Source organism: Chamaea fasciata, unplaced genomic scaffold, assembly GCF_029207755.1.
Source record: "Chamaea fasciata isolate MVZ Bird 193981 ecotype frontalis unplaced genomic scaffold, bChaFas1.0.hap1 SCAF_310, whole genome shotgun sequence".
In the NCBI taxonomy this organism is placed as follows: Eukaryota; Metazoa; Chordata; class Aves; order Passeriformes; family Sylviidae; genus Chamaea; species Chamaea fasciata.
The window spans coordinates 47,222-74,867 of record NW_027094395.1 but is presented as its reverse complement, the minus strand read 5'-3'; the positions used below and the strand labels follow the sequence as shown (position 1 = coordinate 74,867).

At 61.4% G+C, this 27,646-nt stretch overlaps 3 protein-coding genes across 3 annotated transcripts; 2 read left to right on the top strand and 1 right to left on the bottom strand.

The window, feature by feature from the left end:
• Nucleotides 1-1,044: 1,044 nt before the first annotated feature.
• On the top strand, nt 1,045-7,350 carry KCNA7 (potassium voltage-gated channel subfamily A member 7; the record flags this gene model as incomplete). Its single annotated transcript, XM_066208532.1, has 2 exons — nt 1,045-2,222; nt 6,526-7,350. Coding segments are annotated over exons 1-2 (1,338 nt in total), but the record flags the coding sequence as incomplete, so codon positions are not given.
• Nucleotides 7,351-7,375: 25 nt separating this feature from the next.
• LOC136305198 (uncharacterized) lies at nt 7,376-9,407 on the bottom strand. Its single transcript, XM_066208531.1, has 4 exons — nt 9,359-9,407; nt 8,059-8,967; nt 7,780-7,954; nt 7,376-7,430 (listed from the first exon to the last, which is right to left on the bottom strand). The coding sequence occupies exons 1-4, from the start codon at nt 9,405-9,407 to the stop codon at nt 7,376-7,378; spliced, it is 1,188 nt and encodes a 395-aa protein (XP_066064628.1).
• A 1,721-nt stretch (nt 9,408-11,128) lies between these two features.
• PNKP (polynucleotide kinase 3'-phosphatase) lies at nt 11,129-27,644 on the top strand. Its single transcript, XM_066208536.1, is given in 18 exon segments — nt 11,129-11,300; nt 12,920-12,966; nt 15,464-15,592; nt 15,595-15,744; nt 18,235-18,314; nt 19,587-19,644; nt 21,259-21,366; nt 21,491-21,511; nt 21,513-21,563; nt 23,017-23,065; nt 23,758-23,828; nt 25,040-25,132; nt 25,676-25,769; nt 26,358-26,419; nt 26,515-26,624; nt 26,760-26,847; nt 26,951-27,012; nt 27,470-27,644. Coding segments are annotated over 18 exon segments (1,521 nt in total). The 5' UTR covers nt 11,129-11,182; the 3' UTR covers nt 27,600-27,644.
• Nucleotides 27,645-27,646: the final 2 nt, after the last annotated feature.

The following is a 27,646-nucleotide window of genomic DNA, read 5'->3' as shown; positions in this document are numbered from 1 at the left end:
GGACCCCCCCCCCCCTCCCCGCGGTGGCAGGGGACACCTGGGGACAGGGGTTGGGGTCACCCGGTGACAAGGGGCCCGCCGGTGCCAGGGGTCACGAGGGTTGGGGACAGCAGGGCCGGGGTTTGGTGACAGGGGACAGGCCGGGGACAGGTGCCGGGGACCCCCGGGGTGACAGGGGGACACCTTGGTGACACAGGGGCCAGCACGGCCGGCCACCCAGGGGACAACCCCCGGTGACCCTCGGGGGGGGTCAGGAGGGTTGGGGACACCCCGTGACACCGCGGGGGGGTGACAGGGGACACCCGCTGACAGGGCTCAGGTGGGTTGGGGACACCAGCGACACAAGAGGGGACCCAAATATTTTGGGGTCACCCGAAGACCTCGAGGGGTCCCCGACGCTTTGGGGTCACCGTGGGACCCCCCACAGGTTCAGGGGGCCCCCAAACCTGTAGGATTCTGTACCCCCGACCCCCAAGAGTTTAGAGAGGGCGCCCCCAAATCTTTAGGGTCCCCCAAAAAGTTTCGGGGTGTCCCCAACACCACAGGACCTTGAGGCTCCTCTGTGGGTTCACCCTGGGACCTTCGAGGCCCCCAAGGGCTCTGAGGACCCCCAGGAATTTTGGGGTGCCCTCAACTTTTAGGGACCCCCCCCCACAAGAGTTTTGGGGTCCCCTGACCTCTTAGGGACCCCCCCCCAAGAGTTTTGGGGTGTCCCCAACACCGCAGGTCCTTGAGGCTCCTCTGACCCCGTAGGAATTTGGGGTCCCCCACCACTGTAGACCCCAAATATTTCAGGGGTCTCCCCCAAATCTTTAGGCTCCCATCAGGACCCCCAATATTTTAGGGACCCCTCAAGAGTTTTGGGGTTCCCTGAACTTGTAGGGACCTCGCAAGAGTCCCAGAAACCCCAAAAAATTCCAGACCATCCCCAACTCCAAAGTACCTTGATCTCCCCGCCAGATCCACTGTCGGACCCCCAAGAGCTCCGGGGACCCCCAAATCTTTAGGGTCCCCCCAAAAATTTCGGGGTCCCCTGAACTTGTAGGGACCCTCCCAAGAGTTTTGGGGTCCCCTGAACTCGTAGGGACCCTCCAAGACTCTCAGAAACCCCCAGAAAGTTCCGGGTTGTCTCCAAGAGCTCCGGGGACCCCCAAATCTTTAGGGTCCCCCCAAAAATTTCGGGGTCTCCTGAACTTGTAGGGACCCTCCCAAGAGTTTTGGGGTCCCCTGAACTCATAGGGACCCTCTAAGAGTCCTCCAAGTTCCAAGAGTCTCGGGAAACCCCCCGAAGGTTCCGGGCCACCTCCAAATTCCAAAGTGCCTTAATCACCCCCACAGATCCATCACCGGACCCCAAAGAGCTCCGGGGACCCCCAAATCTTTAGGGACCCCCAAGGATTTAGGGGTCCACTGAACTTTTAGGGTCCTCCAAGAGTTTCGCGGTCCCCTGAACTCGTGGGGACCCGTAAGGACCCTCCAAGGGTCTCGGGGAACCCCCAGGAATTTCCAGGCCGTCCGCAACGCTGAAGGATCTTGAGGTTCCTCCACAGATCCGCTGCCAGACCCCAAAAAAACCTCCCCCCGACCCCCCAAAAACCCCCTCGAACCCCCCCCCCCAAAACTTCCCAGAATCCCCCCAAGAACCCCTCAGGCTGCCCTCGGTGCCTTCCTCCCCTCCCGTGCCCGGCCCGGGGGTCTCCTCGGCGGGCATGGGGGAGCCCCTGGGCTGCTGCGAGCGCGTGGCCATCAACGTCTCGGGCCGGCGCTTCGAGACCCTGGTGCGCACCCTGCGGCGCTTCCCCGACACGCTCCTGGGGGACCCCCGGCGCCGCCGCCGCTTCTTCGACCCCCAGCGCCGCGAGTATTTCTTCGACCGCCACCGCGGCGCCTTCGGGGCCGTGCTCTACTACTACCAGTCCGGGGGGCGCCTCAGGAGACCCCCAGATGTCCCCCTGGATGTGTTCCTGGAGGAGCTGAGGTTTTACCAGCTGGGGGATGAGGCGGAGGAGCGGCTGCGCGAGGCCGAAGGCTTCTCGGTGGAGGAGCCGCCGGCGTTGCCGCGCGGGGGGCTGAGGAGGCGGGCGTGGTTGCTGTGCGAGCACCCCGAGAGCTCGCCGGCGGCCAGGGTGGTGGCCTTGCTGTCCGTGTTGGTCATCCTGGTGTCCATCGTGGTGTTCTGCTTGGAGACGCTGCCGCAGTTCCGGCCCGGAGCTGAGGGAGAGGTGAGGGGTTGGGGGGTTGGGGGGGGTTGTCTTCGTCGTCGTTGTCGTGGTTGTCATCGTGGTTCTGGGTGGCGTTGTCACCGTCTTTGTCTTCTTTATCCTTGGTGGTCTCATTGTGGTCATTCTCATCTTCATCATCCTCATCATCCTCACCATCCTCACCATCCTCACCATCCTCATCATCCCCATCATCCTCATCATCCTCATCATCCTCATCATCTTCATCCCCATCATCCTTGTGGTTTTGGGTGGTGGTGTCACTGTCTTTGTCTTCTTTATCCTTGGTGGTCTCATTGTGGTCATTCTCATCTTCATCATCCTCATCATCCTCATCATCTTCATCCCCATCATCCTTGTGGTTCTGGGTCATGTTGTCACTGTCTTTGTCTTCTTTATCCTTGGTGGTCTCATTGTGGTCATTCTCATCTTCATCATCCTCATCATCCTCATCATCTTCATCCCCATCATCCTTGTGGTTCTGGGTGGCGCTGTCACCGTCTTTGTCTTCTTTATCCTTGGTGGTCTCATTGTGGTCATTCTCATCTTCATCATCCTCATCATCCTCATGGTTGTCAGTGTCGCTGTTGCCGTCCTGGTTGTCCTTATCCTTGGTGTCTTCGCCATGGTCATCCTCATCCTCACCATTCTCATGGTCCTCGGTGTTGTTGTCACCGTCCTTGTCTTCTTTATCCTGGATGTCCTCATTGTGGCCATCCTCATCTTCATCATCCTCGTCATCCTCCTTCATCATCCTCACCGTCCTCACGGTTGTCAATGTTGTTGTCATCGTCCTTGTCTTCTTTATCCTTGGTGTTCTCACCACGGTCATCCTCATCCTCATTATCCTCGTGGTCCTTGGTGTCACTGTCACCATCCTTGTCCTCATCGTGACCGTCCTCATCTTCATCCTCACCCTTGTTGTGGCCATCCTCATCATCCTCGCGGTTGTCAGGGTTGTTGCCACCGTCCTTGTCTTCCTTATCCATGGTGACCTGATTGTGGCCATCCTCATCCTCATCATCCTCATCATCCTCATGGTCCTCGGTGTCACTGTCCTTGCCTCATGTACTCGTTCTCAGTGTCCTTATCATGGTCATCCTCGTCCTCATCGTCCTTGTGGTCCTCGGTGTTGTTGTCACCACTCTCATCTTCCTCGTCCTCATGGTCCTCATCGTGGTCATCCTCATCCTCACCATCCTCATCATCCTCATCCTCATCATCCTTGGTGTCACCGTGCTCATCCTCATCTTCCTTAACCTCAGTGTCCTCATGGTGGTCATCCTCACCATCCTCACCATCCTCAGTGTCACCATCCTCATCCTCATCCTCGTCTTCCGTATCCTCACTGTTCTGATACTGGTCATCCTCATCCTCACCATCCTCACCATCCTCACCATCCTCACCATCCTCATCCTCATCCTCATCCTCATCCTCGTCTTCCGTATCCTCACTGTTCTGATGCTGGTCTTCCTCATCCTCACCATCCTCACCATCCTCACCATCCTCACCATCCCCAGTGTCACCGTCCTCATCCTCATCTTCCGTTTCCTCAGTGTTCTCATGGTGGTCATCATCATCCTCATCATCCTCATCATCTTCATCATCCTCGTCATCCTCATCCCCATCACCCTCGTGGTCCTCGGGGTCATTGTCACCGTCCTTGTCTTCTGTATCCTCAGCGTCCTCACCGTGGTCATCCTCATCATCCTCATTGCGGTCCTGGGTGTTGTTGTCACTCTTTGTCCTCGTCTTCCTCATTCTCAGTGTCCTCATCGCGGCCATCCTCGTCTTCATCATCTTCATCATCCTCATCGCCCCCGATGTCCCCGTTGCCACCCTCATCCTCACTCGTTGTCGCCGTGCTCTTCATCATCATCATCTTTCCCGTCCACTTTATCCTCACTATCCTCATCTTCATCCTTATGGACATCAGCTTCTCCATCCTCATCCTCACCTTCCTCATCTTCATCACTCTTCTTCCCATCCCACTTATCCTCACCATCCTCATCTTCATCCCTATGGACATCAGCCTCTCCATCCTCGTCCTCACCCTCCTCATCCTCTCCCTCCCCAGTGTCCTCCTCCTCCTCCTCCTCACCCTTCTCGTCACCTTCATCATCCTCATCCTCGCCATCTTTGTTCTCGTCTTCCTTGTTCTCGGTGTCCTCGTGGTACATTTGGGGGTCTGGGTGATGGATTTTGGGGTCTGGGTGATGGATTTGGAATCTGGGTGATGGATTTTGGGGTCTGGGTGATGGATTTGGAATCTGGGTGATGGATTTTGGGGTCTGGGTGATGGATCTGGGGGTCTGGGGGGTGGATCTGGGGGTCTGGGTGATGGATCTGGGGGTCTGGGTGATGGATTTGGAATCTGGGTGATGGATCTGGGGGTCTGGGTGAAGGATTTTGGGGTCTGGGTGATGGATCTGGGGGTCTGGGTGATGGATTTTGGGGTCTGGGTGATGGATTTGGAATCTGGGTGATGGATTTTGGGGTCTGGGTGATGGATTTTGGGGTCTGGGTGATGGATCTGGGGGTCTGGGTGATGGATCTGGGGGTCTGGGTGAAGGATTTTGGGGTCTGGGTGATGGATCTGGGGGTCTGGGTGAAGGATTTTGGGGTCTGGGTGATGGATCTGGGGGTCTGGGTGATGGATTTTGGGGTCTGGGTGATGGATTTTGGGGTCTGGGTGATGGATCTGGGGGTCTGGGTGATGGATCTGGGGGTCTGGGTGATGGATTTTGGGGTCAGGGTGATGGATTTTGGGGTCTGGGTGATGGATTTGGAATCTGGGTGATGGATTTTGGGGTCTGGGTGATGGATTTGGAATCTGGGTGATGGATTTTGGGGCCTGGGTGATGGATTTTGGGGTCTGGGTGATGGATCTGGGGGTCTGGGTGATGGATTTTGGGGTCTGGGTGATGGATTTTGGGGTCTGGGTGATGGATCTGGGGGTCTGGGTGATGGATTTTGGGGTCTGGGTGATGGATCTGGGGGTCTGGGTGATGGATTTTGGGGTCTGGGTGATGGATCTGGGGGTCTGGGGGGTGGATCTGGGGGTCTGGGTGATGGATCTGGGGGTCTGGGTGATGGATTTGGAATCTGGGTGATGGATCTGGGGGTCTGGGTGAAGGATTTTGGGGTCTGGGTGATGGATCTGGGGGTCTGGGTGATGGATTTTGGGGTCTGGGTGATGGATTTGGAATCTGGGTGATGGATTTTGGGGTCTGGGTGATGGATTTTGGGGTCTGGGTGATGGATCTGGGGGTCTGGGTGAAGGATTTTGGGGTCTGGGTGATGGATCTGGGGGTCTGGGTGAAGGATTTTGGGGTCTGGGTGATGGATCTGGGGGTCTGGGTGATGGATTTTGGGGTCTGGGTGATGGATTTTGGGGTCTGGGTGATGGATCTGGGGGTCTGGGTGATGGATCTGGGGGTCTGGGTGATGGATTTTGGGGTCAGGGTGATGGATTTTGGGGTCTGGGTGATGGATTTGGAATCTGGGTGATGGATTTTGGGGTCTGGGTGATGGATTTGGAATCTGGGTGATGGATTTTGGGGTCTGGGTGATGGATTTTGGGGTCTGGGTGATGGATCTGGGGGTCTGGGTGATGGATTTTGGGGTCTGGGTGATGGATTTTGGGGTCTGGGTGATGGATCTGGGGGTCTGGGTGATGGATTTTGGGGTCTGGGTGATGGATCTGGGGGTCTGGGTGATGGATTTTGGGGTCTGGGTGATGGATCTGGGGGTCTGGGGGGTGGATCTGGGGGTCTGGGTGATGGATCTGGGGGTCTGGGTGATGGATTTGGAATCTGGGTGATGGATCTGGGGGTCTGGGTGAAGGATTTTGGGGTCTGGGTGATGGATCTGGGGGTCTGGGTGATGGATTTTGGGGTCTGGGTGATGGATTTGGAATCTGGTGATGGATCTGGGGGTCTGGGTGATGGATTTGGAATCTGGGTGATGGATTTTGGGGTCTGGGTGATGGATTTTGGGGTCTGGGTGATGGATTTGGAATCTGGGTGATGGATTTTGGGGTCTGGGTGGTGGATTTGGAATCTGGGTGATGGATTTTGGGGTCTGGGTGATGGATTTTAGGGTCTGGGTGATGGATTTGGAATCTGGGTGATGGATTTTGGGGTCTGGGTGATGGATTTTGGGGTCTGGGTGATGGATCTGGGAATCTGGGTGATGGATTTTAGGGTCTGGGTGATGGATCTGGGATCTGGCTGGTGGATCTTGGGGTCTGCACGTACCAGCTCCACCACTTTTCTCATCCCCCTTCCCCTTCCTCTCCCCACAGCCGCCCTCTCCCACCACCCCCACCACCAACACCACCCCCACCCCCGGCGCCGCTCCTTCCTCCTCCTCCTCCTCCCCCCCCGCGCACCGCTCTGGCCTGACCGACCCCTTCTTCCTGGTGGAGACCATCTGCATCTGCTGGTTCTCCCTGGAGCTCCTCGTCCGGCTGGTGGCCAGCCCCAGCAAGGCGGCCTTCTTCCGCAGCGCCATGAACCTGATCGACCTGGCGGCCATCGCGCCCTACTTCATCGCGCTGGGCACGGAGCTGGCGCGGCAGCGCGGCATCGGCCAGCCCGCCATGTCGCTGGCCGTGCTGCGCGTCATCCGCCTGGTGCGCGTCTTCCGCGTCTTCAAGCTGTCGCGGCACTCCACGGGCCTGCAGATCCTGGGCCAGACGCTCAAGGCCAGCATGAGGGAGCTGGGCCTGCTCATCTTCTTCCTCCTCATCGGCGTGGTGCTCTTCTCGTCGGCCGTCTACTTCGCCGAGGCCGAGGACGCGGCCACGGCCTTCACGTCCATCCCGCAGGCCTTCTGGTGGGCCGTGGTCACCATGACCACCGTGGGCTACGGGGACATGGCACCGGTGACGGTGGGCGGCAAGCTGGTGGGCTCGCTGTGCGCCATCGCCGGCGTGCTCACCATCTCGCTGCCCGTGCCCGTCATCGTCTCCAACTTCTCCTATTTCTACCGGAGGGAGCTGAGGGGGGAGGAATCCGGGGGCGCGGTGCCGGCGTCGCCGTGCCCCCACCACCCCGAGCCCCCCGGGGAGCCCCCCGAGGGCAAGGCGGGCGAGGGCTGGGGGCTGGACGGGGAGGCCGGAGGGGAGAGGGGCTGGGGAGGGGGCAGGCTGGTCACCGAGGTGTGAGGGGGCGCGCCGGGGGGGACGGAGGGGGCGCGAGGATCGCGCTGGGGGGCGCTGGGATTGGACTGGGATGGACTGGGAGTGCACTGGGGTGGATTGGGATGGACTGGGATGGATTGGAGTGCACTGGGATGGATTGGAGTGCACCGGGCTTGGACTGGGAGTGCACTGGGATGAACTGGGAGTGTACTGGGATGGATTGGAGTGCACTGGGATGGACTGGGAGTGCACTGGGGTGGATTGGGATGGACTGGGATGGACTGGAGTGCACTGGGATGGACTGGGAGTGCACTGGGATGGATTGGGATGGACTGGGAGTGCACTGGGATGGATTGGAGTGCACTGGGATGGACTGGGAGTGCACTGGGATGGATTGGGATGGACTGGGATTGCACTGGGATGGATTGGGATGGACTGGGATGGATTGGAGTGCACCGGGCTTGGACTGGGTGTGCACTGGGATGAACTGGGAGTGTACTGGGATGGATTGGAGTGCACTGGGATGGACTGGGAGTGCACTGGGATGGATTGGAGTGCACTGGGATTGGACTGGGAGTGCACTGGGATGAACTGGGAGTGTACTGGGATGGATTGGAGTGCACTGGGATTGGACTGGGAGTGCACTGGGATGAACTGGGAGTGCACTGGGATGGATTGGAGTGCACTGGGATGGATTGGAGTGCACCGGGATTGGACTGGGAGTGCACTGGGATGAACTGGGAGTGTACTGGGATGGATTGGAGTGCACTGGGATGGACTGGGAGTGCACTGGGATGGATTGGGATGGACTGGGATGGATTGGAGTGCACTGGGATGGATTGGAGTGCACCGGGATTGGACTGGGAGTGCACTGGGATGAACTGGGAGTGCACTGGGATGGATTGGAGTGCACTGGGATGGACTGGGAGTGCACTGGGATGGATTGGAGTGCACTGGGATTGGACTGGGAGTGCACTGGGATGGACTGGGAGTGCACTGGGATGGATTGGGATGGACTGGGAGTGCACTGGGATGGATTGGAGTGCACTGGGATGGATTGGAGTGCACTGGGATGGACTGGAGTGCACTGGGATGGATTGGGATGGACTGGGATGGATTGGAGTGCACCGGGATGGACTGGGAGTGCACTGGGATGGATTGGAGTGCACTGGGATGGATTGGAGTGCACTGGGATGAATTGGGATGGATTGGGATGGACTGGGATGGATTGGAGTGCACTGGGATGGACTGGGAGTGCACTGGGATGGACTGGGAGTGTACTGGGATGGATTGGAGTGCACTGGGATTGGACTGGGAGTGCACTGGGATGGACTGGGAGTGCACTGGGATGGATTGGAGTGCACTGGGATTGGACTGGGAGTGCACTGGGATGGACTGGGAGTGCACTGGGATGGACTGCAATGAACTGGGAGTGCACTGGGATGGACTGCAATGAACTGGGAGTGTACTGCGATGGATTGGAGTGCACCGGGATGGACTGGGAGTGTACTGGGATGGATTGGAGTGCACTGGGATGGACTGGGAGTGCACTGGGATTGGACTGGGATGGACTGGGAGTGCACTGGGATGGATTGGAGTGCACTGGGATGGATTGGGATGGACTGGGATGTATTGGAGTGCACTGGAATGGACTGGGAGTGCACCAGGATGGACTTGAATGGAGGAGGATGAACTGCGTGCACTGGGATGGGCTGGAATGAACGGGGAGTGCACCAGGATGAACTGGGGGAGTACTGGGATGGACTGGGGGTGCACTGGGATGGAGTGGGAGTGCACCCAAATGAACTGGGGGGTACCGGGATGAAATAGGAGTGCACCAGGATGGACTGGGAGTGCACTGGAATGGACTGGGAGTGCACCAGGACAAAGTGGGGTGCACTGGAATGAACTGGGGGTGCACTGGAATGAACTGGGCGTGCACCAGGACGGGCTGGGGTGAACGAAGATGAACCGGGGGGGCACAAGAGCTCACACACGACGTCATTGAGGACGCGCCAGGACACCGAGGACACCGAGGACATTGAGAAGGACACCGAGTGTCACGGGGGACACCGAGGTCACCGAGGACACTGAGGGCACTGAGGACATTGAGGAGGACATCGAGGTCACACTGTGACACCGGGGACACCGAGGTCACCGAGGACACTGAGGGCACTGAGGACATTGAGGAGGACACCGAGGTCACACTGTGACACCAGGGACACCGAGGTCACACTGTGACACCGGGGACACCGAGGTCACCGAGGACACTGAGGACATTGAGGAGGACACCGAGGTCACACTGTGACACCGGGGACACCGAGGTCACCGAGGACACTGAGGGCACTGAGGACATTGAGGAGGACATCGAGGTCACACTGTGACACGCCGAGGACACGCCATGACATCGAGGACATCGAGGACATGCCGTGACACACCGAGGACACCGAGGAGCTGTGCTGACCCCCTGTCACCCCGATTGTGTCACCTGCTCACACCAACCCCCCGCCCCCCCCGGGACCCCCCCGGGGCCTCGTGTGTCACACGGGTGGGACTTTGGGGTGGGGGACCCCCACCCCCAGCGAGCAATAAAGGTGACACTTGGTGACACAGCGGCGGTCACAGGGGGGTCACAGGGGTCACTGAGGGGTCACAGGGGGGGTCACAAAGGTCACAGGGGTCACGGGGGGTCACAGGGAGAGGGGTGACCCCCAAGCACCCTCTCCCAGTCCCTCCCAGTCCCCCCCAGTGCCCCCCAAACCTCTCCCAGTCCCTCCCAGTGTCCCCCAAACCTCTCCCAGTCCCCCCCAGTGCCCCCCAAACCTCTCCCAGTCCCCCCCAGTGCCCCCCAAACCTCTCCCAGTCCCCCCCAGTCCCCCCCAGTGCCCCCCAAACCTCTCCCAGTCCCCCCCAGTGCCCCCCAAACCTCTCCCAGTCCCTCCCAGTCCCCCCCAGTGCCCCCCAAACCTCTCCCAGTCCCCCCCAGTGCCCCCCAAACCCCTCCCAGTCCCTCCCAGTGTCCCCCAAACCTCTCCCAGTCCCCCCCAGTGCCCCCCAAACCTCTCCCAGTCCCCCCCAGTGCCCCCCAAACCTCTCCCAGTCCCTCCCAGTGTCCCCCAAACCTCTCCCAGTCCCCCCCAGTGCCCCCCAAACCTCTCCCAGTCCCCCCCAGTGCCCCCCAAACCTCTCCCAGTCCCCCCCAGTGCCCCCCAAACCCCTCCCAGTCCCTCCCAGTGTCCCCCAAACCTCTCCCAGTCCCCCCCAGTGCCCCCCAAACCTCTCCCAGTCCCCCCCAGTGTCCCCCAAACCTCTCCCAGTCCCCCCTAGTGCCCCCCAAACCTCTCCCAGTCCCCCCCAGTGCCCCCCAAACCTCTCCCAGTCCCCCCCAGTGCCCCCCAAACCTCTCCCAGTCCCTCCCAGTCCCCTCCAGTTCTCCCCCCCACCCTGGGAGGACCCACGCCGTCCTCCACCGCCAGGGGGCGCGGTGACACTCAGCCCACCGGAAGCAGCGGCGTAGCAGGACCGGAAGTCGCCTTGGGGGCGGCAGATTAGGCGTGGCTTGGCTGGTCGGGGGCGTGGCTTAAGGAGAATGGGCGGGAACGAGATGGAGGGAGCGTGACTTGGTTGTAAGGGGCGTGGTCTAAAGGGAGTAGGCGGGGTTACATCAAAGGGGGCGTGGCTCCGCGGAGGACAAAAAAGGCGGGAACGAGCCCGCCGCGGGGCGGTCACGGCGAGGGCGGAAGTGACGTCACGCGGACAGGAAGCGGCGGGGAGCAGCGGGGCCGGTTGCCGGTTGCCGGTTCCGGTTCCCGGCGCGATGCGGGCCGAGCTGTGGGGCCCGGCCGGGCCGGTGCCGCTGCCCGACGGGCAGCCCGTGGTGCTGGGCCGCGGGCCGCTCACCGGCGTCACCGACCGCAAGTGCTCCCGGCGGCAGGGTGGGTGTGCGGTGGGTGTGCGGTGGGTGAGCGGGGTGGCTCTGGGGGATCCGTACCGGGACCGCCCCCCTCAGACACACCGGGAGCCGCGCCGGTATCCCGGCATAGCGACAGCGCCCCAATCACCCCCCGAGGATCCCCCAGATTCACCCGCTAAGGATCCCCAAATTCACCCGCTAAGGATCCCCAAATTTCCCCCTCAGGATCCCCAAATTTCCCCCTCAGGATCCCCAAATTTCACCCCCAGGATCCCCAAATTTCACCCCCAGGATCCCCAAATTCACCCCCAGAGGATCCCCAAATTTCACCCCCAGGATCCCCAAATTTCCCCCTCAGGATCCCCAAATTTTCCCCTCAGGACCCCCAGATTCACCCCCCGAGGATCCCCAAATTTCACCCCCAGGATCCCCAAATTCACCCCCAGAGGATCCCCAAATTTCACCCCCAGGATCCCCAAATTTCACCCCCAGGATCCCCAAATTTCCCCCTCAGGAGCCCCAAATTTCACCCCCCAGAGGATCCCCAAATTTCACCCCCAGGAGCCCCAAATTTCACCCCCAGGATCCCCAAATTTCACCCCCAGGATCCCCAAATTTCACCCCCAGGATCCCCAAATTTCCCCCCAGGATCCCCAAATTTCCCCCTCAGGAGCCCCAAATTCACCCCCCGAGGATCCCCAAATTTCACCCCCAGGATCCCCAAATTTCCCCCTCAGGATCCCCAAATTTCCCCCTCAGGATCCCCAAATTTCACCCCCAGGATCCCCAAATTTCCCCCTCAGGATCCCCAAATTCACCCCCCAGGATCCCCAAATTTCCCCCTCAGGATCCCCAAATTCACCCCCCAGGATCCCCAAATTCACCCCCCGAGGATCCCCAAATTTCACCCCCAGGATCCCCAAATTTCCCCCTCAGGATCCCCAAATTTCCCCCTCAGGATCCCCAAATTTCACCCCCAGGATCCCCAAATTTCCCCCTCAGGATCCCCAAATTCACCCCCCAGGATCCCCAAATTTCCCCCTCAGGATCCCCAAATTCAACCCCCGAGGATCCCCAAATTTCCCCCTCAGGATCCCCAAATTTCACCCCCAGGATCCCCAAATTCACCCCCGAGGATCCCCAATTTCCCCCTCAGGATCCCCAAATTTCCCCCTCAGGATCCCAAAATTTCTCCCTCAGGATCCCCAAATTTCACCCCCAGGAGCCCCAAATTTCCCCCTCAGGATCCCAAAATTTCTCCCTCAGGACTCCTAAATACTCCCCCAAATATCCCCCAAATTTCCCCGTCAGGACCCCCAAATACCCCCCCAAATTCACCCCCCAAGGATCCCCCAAATATTCCACTCAGGACCCCCAAATATCCCCCCCAAATTTCCCCCTCACGACCCCCAAATGTTCCCCTCAAGATCCCCAAATTTCTTCCTCAGGACCCCCAAATATTCCCCCAAATTCACCTGCCAAGGATCTCCCAAATTTCCTCCTCGGGATCCCCAAATTCCCCCCAAATTTCCCCCCAAATTCACCCACCCCCCCATGTCCTGGGACCCCTCTGTGGGTTCCCCCTCCCCCCCACCCCGATTTTGGGGGGTGGGGGTCCCCAAATCTGCCCCTCCCCCACAGTGGAGATCGTGGCCAACTACGCCGAGGGCACGGCCCGGGTCACACAGGTGGGGCCTGGGGGGTCCCGGGAGGATTTTGGGGGGTCCCGGAGGGTTTGGGGGGGCTCAGAGGAGTTTGGGGGGTCCTGAGATGGTTTGGGGGATCCTGAGATGGTTTGGGGGGGTCCTGGGGGCACTTTGGGGGGGCTCCGAGGGGTTTTGGGGGGTCCTGAGAAGGTTTTGGGGGGTCCTGGGGGCACTTTGGGGGGGCTCAAAGGGGTTTTGGGGGGTCCTGAGATGGTTTGGGGGGTCCTGAGGGGGTTTTGGGGGGTCCTGAGATGGTTTGGGGGGTCCTGAGGGGGTTTTGGGGGATCCTGAGATGATTTGGGGGGGTCCTGGGGGCACTTTGGGGGGGCTCAGAGGGGTTTTGGGGGAGTCCTGAGAAAGTTTGGGGGGTCCTGAGATGGTTTGGGGGGTCTTGAGAAGGTTTTGGGGGGTCCTGGGGGCACTTTGGGGGGGGCTCAAAGGGGGTTTGGGGGGTCCTGAGGGGGTTTTGGGGGGTCCTGAGATGATTTGGGGGGTCCCGGGAGGATTTTGGGGGGTCCCGGGAGGGCTTTTGGGGGGGCTCAGAGGAGTTTGGGGGATCCTGAGATGATTTGGGGGGGTCCTGGGGGCACTTTGGGGGGGCTCCGAGGGGTTTTGGGGGGTCCTGAGAAGGTTTTGGGGGGTCCTGGGGGCACTTTGGGGGGGCTCAAAGGGGTTTTGGGGGGTCCTGAGATGGTTTTGGGGGGGTCCTGAGGGGGTTTTGGGGGGTCCTGAAATGGTTTGGGGGGTCCTGAGGGGGTTTTGGGGGGTCCTGAGATGGTTTGGGGGGGTCCTGAGGGGGTTTTGGGGGGTCCTGAGATGGTTTGGGGGGTCCTGAGGGGGTTTTGGGGGGTCCTGAGATGGTTTGGGGGGTCCTGAGGGGGTTTTGGGGGATCCTGAGATGGTTTGGGGGGTCCTGAGGGGGTTTTGGGGGGTCCTGAGATGGTTTGGGGGGTCCTGAGGGGGTTTTGGGGGGTCCTGAGATGGTTTGGGGGGTCCTGAGGGGGTTTTGTGGATCCTGAGATGATTTGGGGGGGTCCTGGGGGCACTTTGGGGGGGCTCAGAGGGGTTTTGGGGGAGTCCTGAGAAAGTTTGGGGGGTCCTGAGATGGTTTGGGGGGTCTTGAGAAGGTTTTGGGGGGTCCTGGGGGCACTTTGGGGGGCTCAAAGGGGGTTTGGGGGGTCCTGAGATGGTTTGGGGGGGTCCTGAGGGGGTTTTGGGGGGTCCTGAGAAGGTTTTGGGGGGTCCTGGGGGCACTTTGGGGGGGCTCAAAGGGGTTTTGGGGGGTCCTGACATGATTTGGGGGGTCCCGGGAGGATTTTGGGGGATCCTGAGAGGGTTTGGGGGGGGCTCCGAGGGGTTTTGGGGGATCCTGAGATGATTTGGGGGGGTCCTGGGGGCACTTTGGGGGGGCTCAAAGGGGTTTGGGGGATCCTGAGAAAGTTTGGGGGGGTCCTGAGATGGTTTGGGGGGGTCCTGAGGGGGTTTTGGGGGGTCCTGAGATGGTTTTTGGGCGGTCCCTGTTGAACCCTGGGGGTCCCAGGTGGTTTTGGGGGGTCCCGAGAAAGTTTTTGGAGGTCCTGAGATGGTTTGGGGGGGCTCAAAAGGGATTTTGGGGGGGCTCCGAGGGGTTTTGGGGGGTCCTGAGAAGGTTTTGGGGGGTCCTGGGGGCACTTTGGGGGGGCTCAAAGGGGGTTTGGGGGGTCCTGAGATGGTTTGGGGGGGTCCTGAGGGGTTTTGGGGGGTCCTGAGAAGGTTTTGGGGGGTCCTGGGGACACTTTGGGGGGGCTCAAAGGGGGTTTGGGGGGTCCTGAGATGGTTTGGGGGGGGTCCTGGGGGCACTTTGGGGGGGCTCAAAGGGGTTTTGGGGGGTCCTGAAATGGTTTGGGGGGTCCTGAGGGGGTTTTGGGGGGTCCTGACATGATTTGGGGGGTCCCGGAAGGATTTTGGGGGATCCTGAGAGGGTTTGGGGGGGGCTCAGAGGGGGTTTGGGGGATCCTGAGATGATTTGGGGGGGTCCTGGGGGCACTTTGGGGGGGCTTAAAGGGGTTTGGGGGAGTCCTGGGAAGGTTTTGGGGGGTCCTGAGATGGTTGGGAGGGGGTCCTGAGGGGGTTTTGGGGGGTCCTGAGAAAGTTTTTGGAGGTCCTGAGATGGTTTGGGGGGGCTCAAAAGGGATTTTGGGGGGTCCCGGGGTGAATTCGGGGGGGCTCAGAGGGGTTTTGGGGCTCCTGGGAGGGTTTTGGGGGGTCCTGAGATGGTTGGGAGGGGTCCTGAGGGGGTTTTGGGGGCTCCTGGGAGGGTTTTGGGGGGTCCTGAGAAAGTTTTTGCAGGTCCTGAGATGGTTTGGGGGGTCCAAAAGGGATTTTGGGGGGGTCCCGGGGTGAATTCGGGGGCTCTCAGAGGGGTTTTGGGGCTCCTGGGTTGTTGTTTTTTTTTTGGGGAGGGGGTGTCTAACCCCCCCCCCCCCCGGTCCCCCCCCAGCTCGGGGTGAACCCCAGCTCCGTGGGGGGCTCCCCCCTGGGCCGGGGGGGCCGCGGGACCCTCGGCGCGGGGCAGACGCTGCTCCTGGTCAACGGGCGGTTCCCGCTGGAGCTGCGGCTCCTGGGCTCCCCCCGGCCCCCCAAACGGCCCCGCAGCCCCCCCCCGGGCGCCCCCCCCGGCGCCCCGAGCCCCCCGGAGCCCCGCGCCGCAGCCGGGGGGGCTGGCAGAAGTGGGGAGCCCTCCTCATCTTCACCGCCCCGGGGCTCCGGCCCAGCGCCAAGGTGAGGGGGAGGGGAATGGGGGAGGGGAATGGGGGGAGGGGGGATTGGGGGGGGCTGGGCTCCACCCCCGCCCCATGGCTGACCCCAAAAATTCATCCCGAGAGCCCCAAAATTCATCCTGAGAGCCCAAAATTCATCCTGAGACGCCAAAAATTCATCCTGAGAGCCTCAAAATTCATCCTGAGAGCTCCAAATTCATCTTGAGACCCCAAAATTCATCCTGAGACCCCGAAATTCATCCTGAGACCCCAAAATTCATCCTGAGAGCCCGAAATTCATCCCGTGAGCCCCAAAATTCATCCTGAGAGCTCCAAATTCATCTTGAGACCCCAAAATTCATCCTGAGACCCCGAAATTCATCCTGAGAGCTCCAAATTCATCCTGAGAGCTCAAAATTCATCGTGAGAGCTCCAAATTCATCTTGAGACCCCAAAATTCATTCTGAGAGCTCCAAAAATTCATCCTGAGAGCCCAGAAATTCATCCTGAGACGCCAAAAATTACCCGAGACCCCAAAAATTCATCCTGAGAGCCTCAAAATCATCCTGAGACCCCGAAATTCATCCCGTGAGCCCCAAAATTCATCCTGAGAGCCCAAAATTCATTCTGAGAGCTCCAAAAATTCATCCTGAGAGCCCAAAATTCATCCTGAGACCCCAAAATTCATCCTGAGAGCTCCAAATTCATCTCAAAACCCCAAAATTCATCCTGAGACCCCGAAATTCATCCTGAGACCCCAAAATTCATCCTGAGACCTCAAAATTCATCGCGTGAGCCCCAAAATTCATCCTGAGAGCTCCAAATTCATCTTGAGACCCCAAAATTCATTCTGAGACCCTGAAATTCATCCTGAGACCCCAAAATTCATTCTGAGAGCTCCAAAAATTCATCCTGAGAGCCCAAAATTCATCCTGAGACCCCAAAATTCATTCTGAGAGCCCCAAGTTCATCATCAGAGCCCCAAAATTCATCCCGAGACCCCAAAAATTCATCCTGAGAGCCCCCCAAATCATCGTGAGACCCCAAAATTCATCCCGAGAGCCCAAAAATTTATCCTGAGAGCCTCAAATTACCACTCAGGCCCCCCAAATTACCCCTCAGACCCCGAAAATTCATCCTGAGACCCCAAAATTCACCCTCAGAGCCCCTCAATTCCCTCCTCAACCCCCTCAGGACCCCCCCAAACCCCACCCCAAGACCCCCCAACACACTCAGACCCCCAGCCCCCCCTCCCAGGAGCCCCCCAGCCCCCCAAATCACAAAGGACCCCGTTTTTTATCCCCCCAAACAACCCCTTCAAGTGGGTGAAACCCCCCGAGTTCCCCGCTGGGGAGGAATTGAGGGGCTCTGGGGTGGGATTTGGGGGTCCTGAAGGGGTTTGGGGGGCTCTGGGGTGGGATTTGGGGGTCCTGAAGGGGTTTGGGGGGCTCTGGGGTGGGATTTGGGGGGTCCTGAAGGGGTTTAGGGGGCTCTGGGGTGGGATTTGGGGGGTCCTGAAGGGGTTTGGGGGGCTCTGGGGTGGGATTTGGGGGGTCCTGAAGGGGTTTAGGGGGCTCTGGGGTGGGATTTGGGGGGTCCTGAAGGGGTTTGGGGGGCTCTGAGGTGGGATTTGGGGGTCCTGAAGGGGTTTGGGGGGCTCTGGGGTGAGATTTGGGGGTCCTGAAGGGGTTTAGGGGGCTCTGGGGTGGGATTTGGGGGGTCCTGAAGGGGTTTGGGGGGCTCTGGGGTGGGATTTGGGGGGTCCTGAAGGGGTTTAGGGGGCTCTGGGGTGGGATTTGGGGGGTCCTGAAGGGGTTTGGGGGGCTCTGGGGTGGGATTTGGGGGTCCTGAAGGGGTTTGGGGGGCTCTGGGGTGGGATTTGGGGGTCCTGAAGGGGTTTGGGGGGCTCTGGGGTGGGATTTGGGGGGTCCTGAAGGGGTTTGGGGGGCTCTGGGGTGGGATTTGGGGGTCCTGAAGGGGTTTGGGGGGCTCTGGGGTGGGATTTGGGGGTCCTGAAGGGGTTTGGGGGGCTCTGGGGTGGGATTTGGGGGGTCCTGAAGGGGTTTGGGGGGCTCTGGGGTGGGATTTGGGGGTCCTGAAGGGGTTTAGGGGGCTCTGGGGTGGGATTTGGGGGGTCCTGAAGGGGTTTGGGGGGCTCTGGGGTGGGATTTGGGGGGTCCTGAAGGGGTTTACGGGGCTCTGGGGTGGGATTTGGGGGTCCTGAAGGGGTTCGGGGGGCTCTGGGGTGGGATTTGGGGGGTCCTGAAGGGGTTTGGGGGGCTCTGGGGTGAGATTTGGGGGTCCTGAAGGGGTTTGGGGGGCTCTGGGGTGGGATTTGGGGGGTCCTGAAGGGGTTTGGGGGGCTCTGGGGTGGGATTTGGGGGGTCCTGAAGGGGTTTGGGGGGCTCTGGGGTGGGATTTGGGGGTCCTGAAGGGGTTTGGGGGGCTCTGGGGTGAGATTTGGGGGTCCCGGGGGGTCCCCAGTGTCCCTGAGCTCGGGTTTCGGGCTCAGATCGCCGGCTTTGACCTGGACGGGACGCTGATCACCACGCGCTCGGGGAAAGTGTTCCCCACCGGCCCCGACGACTGGAGGTAAAGTCTGGGGGGATTTCGGGGGTCCGGGAGGGTTTGGGGGGGAATTTTGGGGGGTTCTGAGAGGGTTTGGGGGGGCTTGAAGGGGTTTGGGAGGTCCTGAGAAGGTTTTTGGGGGTCCTGGGAGGGTTTTGGGAGGTCCTGGGAAGGTTTTTGGGGGTCCCTGGAAGGTTTTTTGGGGTCCCTGGAGGGTTTTTGGGGTCCTGGAAGGTTTTGGGGGGTCCTGGGAAGGTTTTTGGAGGTCCTGAGAAGGTTTTTGGGGAGTCCTGGGAAGGTTTTGGGGGGTCCTGAGAAGGTTTTGGGGGAGTCCTGGGAAGGTTTTGGGGGGTCCTGGGAGGGTTTTTGGGGGTCCTGGGAGGGTTTTGGGGGTCCTGGGAAGGTTTTGGGGGTCCTGGGAGGGTTTTGGGGGGTCCTGGGAGGGTTTTGGGGGGTCCTGGGAAGGTTTTTGGGGGTCCTGGGAAGGTTTTTGGGGGGTCCTGGGAAGGTTTTGGGGGGTCCTGGGAAGGTTTTTGGAGGTCCCTGGAACGTTTTTTGGGGTCCCTGGAGGGTTTTTGGGGTCCTGGGAAGGTTTTTGGGGGTCCTGAGAAGGTTTTGGGGGTCCTGGGAAGGTTTTTGGGGGGTTCTGGGAGGGTTTTGGGGGTCCTGGGAGGGTTTTGGGGGTCCTGGGAGGTTTTTGGGGGGTCCTGGGAGGGTTTTTGGGGAGTCCTGGGAAGGTTTTTGGGGGTCCTGGGAGGGTTTTGGGGGTCCTGGGAGGGTTTGGGGGGGTCCTGGGAAGGTTTTTGGGGGTCCTGGGAGGGTTTTTGGGGAGTCCTGGGAGGGTTTTTGGGGGTCCTGAGAAGGTTTTGGGGGTCCTGGGAAGGTTTTGGGGGGTCCTGGGAGGGTTTTGGGGGTCCTGGGAGGGTTTTGGGGGTCCTGGGAAGGTTTTTGGGGGTCCTGGGAAGGTTTTTGGGGGTCCTGGGAGGGTTTTTGGGGGGTCCTGGGAAGGTTTTTGGGGGGTCCTGGGAAGGTTTTGGGGGGTCCTGGAGGGTTTTTGGGGGTCCTGGGAGGGTTTTTGGGGGGTCCTGGGAAGGTTTTGGGGGGTCCTGGGAAGGTTTTTGGGGGGTCCTGGGAAGGTTTTGGGGGGTCCTGGAAGGTTTTTGGGGGGTCCTGGGAAGGTTTTGGGGGGTCCTGGAAGGTTTTTGGGGGTCCTGGAGGGTTTTTTGGGGGTCCCAGGGGCCGTTTCTGGGGGTCCCACTCGGGTTTTGTTCGGTTTTCTGTCCCCCCTCCCCGCAGGATTCTGTACCCCGAGATCCCCAAGCGGCTGAAGCAGCTGCGGGACGAGGGGTACAAGGTGAGCCGCCCCCTCCCCAAAATGCCCCCCCGGGACCCCCCCAAACCCCCCGGGGTGTCTCAATACCCCTCAAAGCCCCCCCGGATCTCTTGGGGGACCCCCCAGGTTCCTCCCCAAGACCAAAACCCCCCCAGCCCCCACTGAACCCCTCTAGAGCCCCCCTAAATCCCCCCAAATCCCCTCCCTGACCCCCCAAATCCCCTCCTGAACCCCCAAAATCCCCCAAATCGCCCCAAAATCCCCCAAATCACCCCCAAAATCCCCTCCAGCCCCCCAAATCCCCTCCTGACCCCCCAAATCCCCTCCTGACCCCCCAAATCCCCTCCTGACCCCCCAAATTTTCTTAAATCCCCTCATTGACCCCCCAAAACCCCCCAAATCCCCTTACTGACCCCCAAATCCCCTCCTGACCCCCCAAAATCCCCTTAAATCCCCTCATTGACCCCCCAAAACCCCCCAAATCACCCCAAATCCCCTTACTGACCCCCAAACCCTCCCTGACCCCCCAAAATCCCCTCCTGACCCCCCAAATCCCCTCCCTGAGCCCCCCAAAACCCCCCAAATCACCCCAAAATCCCCTCCTGACCCCCCAAATCCCCTCCCTGACCCCCCCAAATCCCCTCCTGACCCCCCAAATCCCCTCCAGTCCCCCCAAATCCCCTCCTGACCCCCCAAAATCCCCTTAAATCCCCTCATTGACCCCCCAAAACCCCCCAAATCACCCCAAATCCCCTTACTGACCCCCAAATTCCCTCCCTGACCCCCCCAAATCCCCTCCTGACCCCCCAAATCCCCTCCCTGACCCCCCAAATCACCCCAAAATCCCCCCAAATCACCCCCAAATCCCCTCCTGACCCCCCAAAATCCCCTCCTGACCCCCAAATCTCCTCCCTGACCCCCCAAAATCCCCTCCTGACCCCCCAAATCTCCTCCCTGACCCCCCCAAAATCCCCCAAATCGCCCCAAAATCCCCCAAATCACCCCCAAATCCCCTCCTGACCCCCCAAAATCCCCCCAAATCACCCCCCAAATCCCCTCCTGATCCCCCAAAATCCCCCCAAATCACCCCCCAAATCCCCTCCTGACCCCCCAAATCCCTTAAATCCCCTCATTGACCCCCCAAAACCCCCCAAATCGCCCCCAAATCCCCCCAAATCACCCCCAAAATCCCCCTCCTGACCCCCCAAAATCCCCTCCTGACCCCCCAAATCCCCTCCCTGACCCCCCCAAATCCCCTCCTGACCCCTCAAAATCCCCTTAAATCCCCTCATTGACCCCCCAAAACCCCCCAAATCCCGTCCCTGACCCCCCAAAATCCCCTCCTGACCCCCCAAAATCCCCTTAAATCCCCTCATTGACCCCCCAAAACCCCCCAAATCACCCCAAATCCCCTTACTGACCCCCAAAATCCCCTCCTGACCCCCCCAAACCCCCCAAATCACCCCCAAATCCCCTCCTGACCCCCCAAACCCCCCAAATCGCCCCAAAATCCCCCCAAATCACCCCAAATCCCCTCCTGAGCCCCCAAATCCCCTCCTGACCCCCCCAAAATCCCCCCAAATCCCCTCGCCGACCCCCCCGGTGACCCCCGAAGGCGTGTCTTTGCCCCCCCAGCTCGTGGTGTTCACCAACCAGCTGGGCATCTCCCGGGGCCGCCTGCGGCCCGAGCTCTTCCAGGCCAAGGTGGAGGCGGTGACCGAGCGGCTCGGAGGCGCCCTGCAGGTCTGGGGACCCCCAAAGCCAGCCCGGGACCCCCCAGAACTCGGGGGGGGCGCCCCCCTGGAGGCTGCGGGGGTGTCCCCCCCCGAGGTGTTTGACCCCCTCACACGCACACACCTGAATGCAGGTGCTGGTGGCCACGGGGGCCGGGGCTCTACAGGAAACCCGTGCTGGGGATGTGGGACCACCTGTGCCACAAGGTGGGACTGGGGGGCACTGGGGAGGGAACTGGGATGGACTGGGGGGCACTGGGAGGGACTGGGATGGACTGGGGGGCACTGGGAGGGACTGGGGGGGACTGGGAGGGACTGGGGGGGGACTGGGAGGGGATTGGGATGGACTGGGGGGCACTGGGAGGGACTGGGATGGACTGGGAGGGACTGGGGGGCACTGGGAGGGACTAGGATGGACTGGGAGGGACTGGGGGGCACTGGGAGGGACTGGGGGGGGACTGGGAGGGGATTGGGATGGACTGGGGGGGCACCGGGAGGGACTGGGAGGGACTGGGAGGGACTGGGAGGGGATTGGGAGGGACTGGGGGGCACTGGGAGGGAACTGGGAGGGGATTTGGGGGACTGGGGGGCACTGGGAGGGAACTGGGAGGGACTGGGAGGGGATTGGGATGGACTGGGAGGGACTGGGAGGGGATTGGAATGGACTGGGGGGCACTGGGAGGGACTGGGATGGACTGGGAGGGACTGGGGGACACTGGGAGGGACTGGGGGGGGACTGGGAGGGGATTGGAATGGACTGGGGGGCACTGGGAGGGACTGGGATGGACTGGGAGGGACTGGGGGGCACTGGGAGGGACTGGGAGGGGATTGGAATGGACTGGGGGGCACTGGGAGGGACTGGGATGGACTGGGAGGGACTGGGGGGGGACTGGGAGGGGATTGGAATGGACTGGGGGGCACTGGGAGGGAACTGGGATGGACTGGGATGGACTGGGAGGGACTGGGGGACACTGGGAGGGACTGGGAGGGACTGGGAGGGGATTGGAATGGACTGGGGGGCACTGGGAGGGACTGGGCGGGGACTGGGAGGGGATTGGGATGGACTGGGAGGGACTGGGAGGGACTGGGATGGACTGGGAGGGACTGGGGGACACTGGGAGGGACTGGGGGGGGACTGGGAGGGGATTGGAATGGACTGGGGGGCACTGGGAGGGACTGGGAGGGAACTGGGAGGGGATTTGGGGGACTGGGGGGCACTGGGAGGGAACTGGGAGGGGATTGGGATGGACTGGGGGGCACTGGGAGGGAACTGGGATGGACTGGGAGGGGATTGGGATGGACTGGGAGGGACTGGGAGGGAACTGGGAGGGGATTTGGGGGACTGGGGGCTGATTTGGGGGACTGGGAGGGATTGGTTTATACTGGGATGTACTGGGAGGGGACTGGGGGGCTACTGGGGGGGGAAGTTGGGGGCACTGGGGGGGACTGGGAGAGACTGGGAGCTACTGGGACTTACTGGGAGGTCGTTTGGAGCAGACTGGGGACACTGGGGAGGCGCTGGGAGACACTGGGAAGTTACTGGGAACTGGGGGGGGGGACACTGGGAGGGACTGGGGGGGGTCAGCGGGGTCACTGGTGTGAACTGGTGTGGACTGGTGTGGACTGGTGTGAACTGGGGTCACTGGTTTGGGTCCCGCAGGCGAACGGGGACGTGACGGTGTCGGTGTCCGACAGCTTCTACGTGGGGGGTGAGCACTGGGGGTCCTGGGGAAGTTCTGGGGGGTCCGGGGGGATTTTGGGGGGTCCGGGGGGATTTTGGGGAAGTTTTGGGGGGATTTTGGGAGGATTTTGGGGAAGTTTGGGGGGTCCTGGGGGGATTTTGGGGAAGTTTTGGGGGTCCGGGGGGATTTTGGGGAAGTTTTGGGGGGATTTTGGGGAAGTTTTGGGGGGGTCTGGGGGGATTTTGGGGAAGTTTTGGGGGTCCTGGGGGGATTTTGGGGAAGTTTTGGGGGGTTCGGGGGGATTTTGGGGAAGTTTTGGGGGGATTTTGGGGAAGTTTTGGGGGGTCCGGGGAGATTTTGGGGAAGTTTTGGGGGGTCCGGGGGGATTTTGGGGAAGTTTTGGGGGGTCCGGGGGGATTTTGGGGAAGTTTTGGGGGGTCCGGGGGGATTTTGGGGAAGTTTTGGGGGGTCCGGGGAGATTTTGGGGAAGTTTTGGGGGGTCCGGGGGGATTTTTGGGGAAGTTTTGGTGGGTCTGGGGGGATTTTGGGGAAGTTTTGGGGGGTCCGGGGAGATTTTGGGGAAGTTTTGGGGGGTCCGGGGGGATTTTGGGGAAGTTTTGGTGGGTCTGGGGGGATTTTGGGGAAGTTTTGGGGGTCCTGGGGGGATTTTGGGGATTTAGGGACCATTTTGGGGTCCCAACCTCCCCCCTGTGGCTCAGACGCTGCCGGACGCCCCCCGAACTGGGCCCCGGGGAGGAAGAAAAAGGATTTCTCCTGCAGCGACCGATTGGTGGGACCCCAAAACCCCCCTGGGGACCCCAAAACCCCCCTCGGACCCCAAAAACCCACCTGGGGACCCCAAAACCCCCCTCGGACCCCAAAAACCCACCTGGGGACCCCAAACCCCCCTCGGACCCCAAAAACCCACCTGGGGACCCCAAAACCCCCTGGAGACCCCAAAACCCCCCTGGGGACCCCAAAAACCACCTGGGGACCCCCAAAAACCCACCTGGGGACCCCAAAAACCCCCTGGGGACCCCAAAACCCCCCTGAGGACCCCAAAACCCCCCTGGGGACCCCAAAAACCACCTGGGGACCCCAAAAACCCACCTGGGGACCCCAAAACCCCCCTGAGGACCCCAAAACCCCCCTGGGGACCCCAAAAACCCACCTGGGGACCCCAAAAACCACCTGGGGACCCCAAAACCCACCTGGGGACCCCAAAAACCCACCTGGGGACCCCAAAACCCCCCTGGGGACCCCAAAACCCCCCTGGGGACCCCCAAAAATCCCCAGGGCATCCCAGGACACCCCCAAATCCCTGGGGCCGCCCCCCGTGCTCCTCCCAGTCCCCCCAGTTCATGACCCCGGGGGTCTCCTGTGGCCCCCCCAGTCCCTCCCAGTGTCCCCACAGCCCCGGGTCACGCTTCCAGTTCAGCCCAGTTGACCCCAGTGACCCCAGTGACCCCCCAGCCCCCCCCAGTGACCCCCCAGTGACCCCCCAGTCTCCCCAGTGACCCCCCAGCCCCCCAGTGACCCCCCAGTGACCCCCCAGTGACCCCCCAGCCCCCCAGTGACCCCCCAGTGACCCCCCAGTGACCCCCCAGCCCCCCCAGTGACCCCCCAGCCCCCCAGTGACCCCAGTGACCCCCCAGCCCCCCAGTGACCCCCCAGTGACCCCCCAGCCCTCCCAGTGACCCCCCAGCCCCCCCAGTGACCCCCCAGTGACCCCCCAGCCCTCCCAGTGACCCCCCAGCCCCCCCAGTGACCCCCCAGCCCCGCGCTGACCGCAGCCCCCCCAGTGACCCCCCAGTGACCCCAGTGACCCCCCAGCCCCCCCAGTGACCCCCCAGTGACCCCAGTGACCCCCCAGTGACCCCCCAGCCCTCCCAGTGACCCCAGTGACCCCCAGCCCCCCCAGTGACCCCCCCAGCCCCCCCCAGTGACCCCCCAGTGACCCCCCAGCCCCCCCCAGCCCCCCGCTGACCGCAGCCCCCCCAGTTCGCTGTGAACGCGGGGCTGCGGTTCCTGACTCCTGAGGAGACGTTCCTGGGCTGGGCCCCAGCGCCCTTCGAGCTGCCGGCCTTCGACCCCGTGAGTGACCGCTGACCCCCCGAGTGACCCCCTGAGTGACCGCTGACCCCCCGAGTGACCCCGTAACTGACCGCTGACCCCCCGAGTGACCGCTGACCCCCCGAGTGACCCCATGAGTGACCGCTGACCCCCCGAGTGACCGCTGACCCCGTAACTGACCGCTGACCCCCTGAGTGACCGCTGACCCCGTGAGTGACCGCTGACCCCGTGAGTGACCCCGTGAGTGACCGCTGACCCCGTAACTGACCGCTGACCCCGTGAGTGACCGCTGACCCCCCCGAGTGACCCCGTAACTGACCGCTGACCCCCCTGAGTGACCGCTGACCCCCCCAGTGACCCCGTAACTGACCGCTGACCCCCTGAGTGACCGCTGACCCCATAACTGACCACTGACCCCCTGAGTGCCCCATAACTGACCGCTGACACCATAACTGACCCCAAAACTGACCACTGACCCTATGAGTGACCACTGACCACGTGAGTGACCACTGACCCCAAGAGCAGCCCCTGTCCCCAGTCCTGACCTTTGACCTTTGTCCCCAGCGCCAGCTGGACCCCAAAGCCCCCCCAGAACCCCCCGAGGCCGAACTGGTGTCGGACAGGCCCGAGGTGCTGCTGACCGTCGGCTTCCCTGGGGGTGAGTGAGTGACCGCTGACCTCTGACCCCTGCGCTGACCGCTGACCCAGCTCTGATGTCTGATCCGAAAGGGGGAAAAGAAAACAAAGGGGGGAAAATTGAGGGAAACGTGAGAGGGAAAAGGGCGGGAAAGGTGAGGGGGGAAAAGGGCGGGAAAGGTGAGGGGAAAAGGGCGGGAAAGGTGAGGGGGGAAAGGGCGGGAAAGGTGAGGGGGAAAGGCGGGAAAGGTGAGGGGAAAAGGGCGGGAAAGGTGAGGGGAAAAGGGCGGGAAAGGTGAGGGGGGAAATGGCGGGAAAGGTGAGGGGGGAAAAGGCGGGAAAGGTGAGGGGGAAAAGGGCGGGAAAGGTGAGGGGGGAAAGGGCGGGAAAGGTGAGGGGGGAAATGGCGGGAAAGGTGAGGGGGGGAAATGGCGGGAAAGGTGAGGGGGAAAAGGGCGGGAAAGGTGAGGGGGAAATGGCGGGAAAGGTGAGGGGGAAAAGGCGGGAAAGGTGAGGGGGAAAAGGCGGGAAAGGTGAGGGGGGAAAAGGGTTGTAACCCGGGGAATATTATGGGAAACGCGAGAGGAAAAAAGAAAATGTTTCCCCTCAGCCGGCAAATCCACTTTCGTGAAGCGACACCTGATCCCGGCAGGGTACGAATACGTGAACAGGGTGAGTTCCTGAGCCCCGTGTGACCTCGGCGACGCTCCGGGCTCGTGGTCAGCCTGTCCCAGCGTGACCTGTGTGACACCCCTGGTCACTCCCAGGACACGCTGGGCTCGTGGCAACGCTGCGTCTCCGCCTGCTCGGCCGCCCTGGCTCGGGGCCGCCCCGTTGTGGTGGACAACACCAACCCCGACCCTGAATCGCGGCAAAGGCCAGTCTGGGAACTGGGAGGGCACTGGGAGGGCACTGGGAACTGCTCCCCGCAGCCCTTGGGACCCCTTTGCTGAGGTTTTCAGCCCCACGTCCCTGGTTTTGGGGACCCCCCTGACCCGCCCTGTGCCCTCAGGTTCGTGTCCTGCGCCCGGGAGGCGGCGGTGCCGTGTCGGTGCCTCCAGTTCACGGCCAGCCTGGAGCAGGCGCGGCACAACTGCAGGGTGAGGAGGGGTCTCAGGGGGTCCCGAGGGGTTCTAGGGTGAACCTTTTACCCTTGGCACCCCCCGAACCCCGTTCCTTTTGGGTTTTCGCCCCCAAATAAAGTTCCGGGATATGACGCAGAGCGGTCACGTCCCCGTCACCGACGCTGTTCTGTTCAGCTACAAGTGAGAGGGGACCGGGGGGAGCTCTCGGGGGGTCTGGAGGGGCCCGGAGGGGATTTTGGGGGATCTGGGGCGTTTGGGGGAATCCCTGGGGTTTGGGGGATTTAAGGAGGAATTTTGGGGTACCTGAGGTGTTTTGGGAGCTCTGTCGGGGATGGTTGAGAGGCTTGGGGGAATTTGGGGGTTTTTTTTCTCTTCTCTCCGTTATTTAGCCCCGTTACTTTTTTGTTTCGTTCCATTTTCCCTGTTGTTGCCTCTTCCCCAATTTTGGGGGCGGTTTTCTTCCCCCGTTCCCTTCCCCATTTTGGGTTGGCTTTTGTATTTTCTTCCCCCTCTCCTTCCTCCTCTCTTGGGTGTGTTTGTCCCATTTTTCCTGTTTTTTTTTTTTTTTTTCCTCCCAAACTTTACCCGAATCCGGGTGATTTTTTCCCCCCCCCCCCCCGTTCCCTCGCTCTCTCAGGAAACACTTTGTGGCCCCCGAGCTCTCCGAAGGCTTCTCCCAAATCCTGCAGATCCCCTTCGTGCCTCATTTCGGGGATCCCCCGGACCCGGAGCGAAGGCGCCTCTTCTTCCAGTTCAGCGATGGATGAAGACTCCCCCCACTGACCCCCCCAATAAAGGCACTGCCCCCCTCCCC

Excerpts from the sequence above, each read along its gene's own strand:
- LOC136305198 (XM_066208531.1), bottom strand. The coding sequence starts at position 9,407 with ATGTCCTCGGTGTCCTCGGTGTCCTGGCGCGTCCTCAATGACGTCGTG. Across the intron at positions 7,955-8,058 it reads AATCCCGGTGCACTCCAATC|CATCCCAGTGCACTCCCAGT; the intron begins CATCCCAGTGCA and ends ACACTCCCAGTT. Across the intron at positions 7,431-7,779 it reads CCATCCCAATCCATCCCAGT|CGCGATCCTCGCGCCCCCTC; the intron begins GCAATCCCAGTC and ends AGCGCCCCCCAG.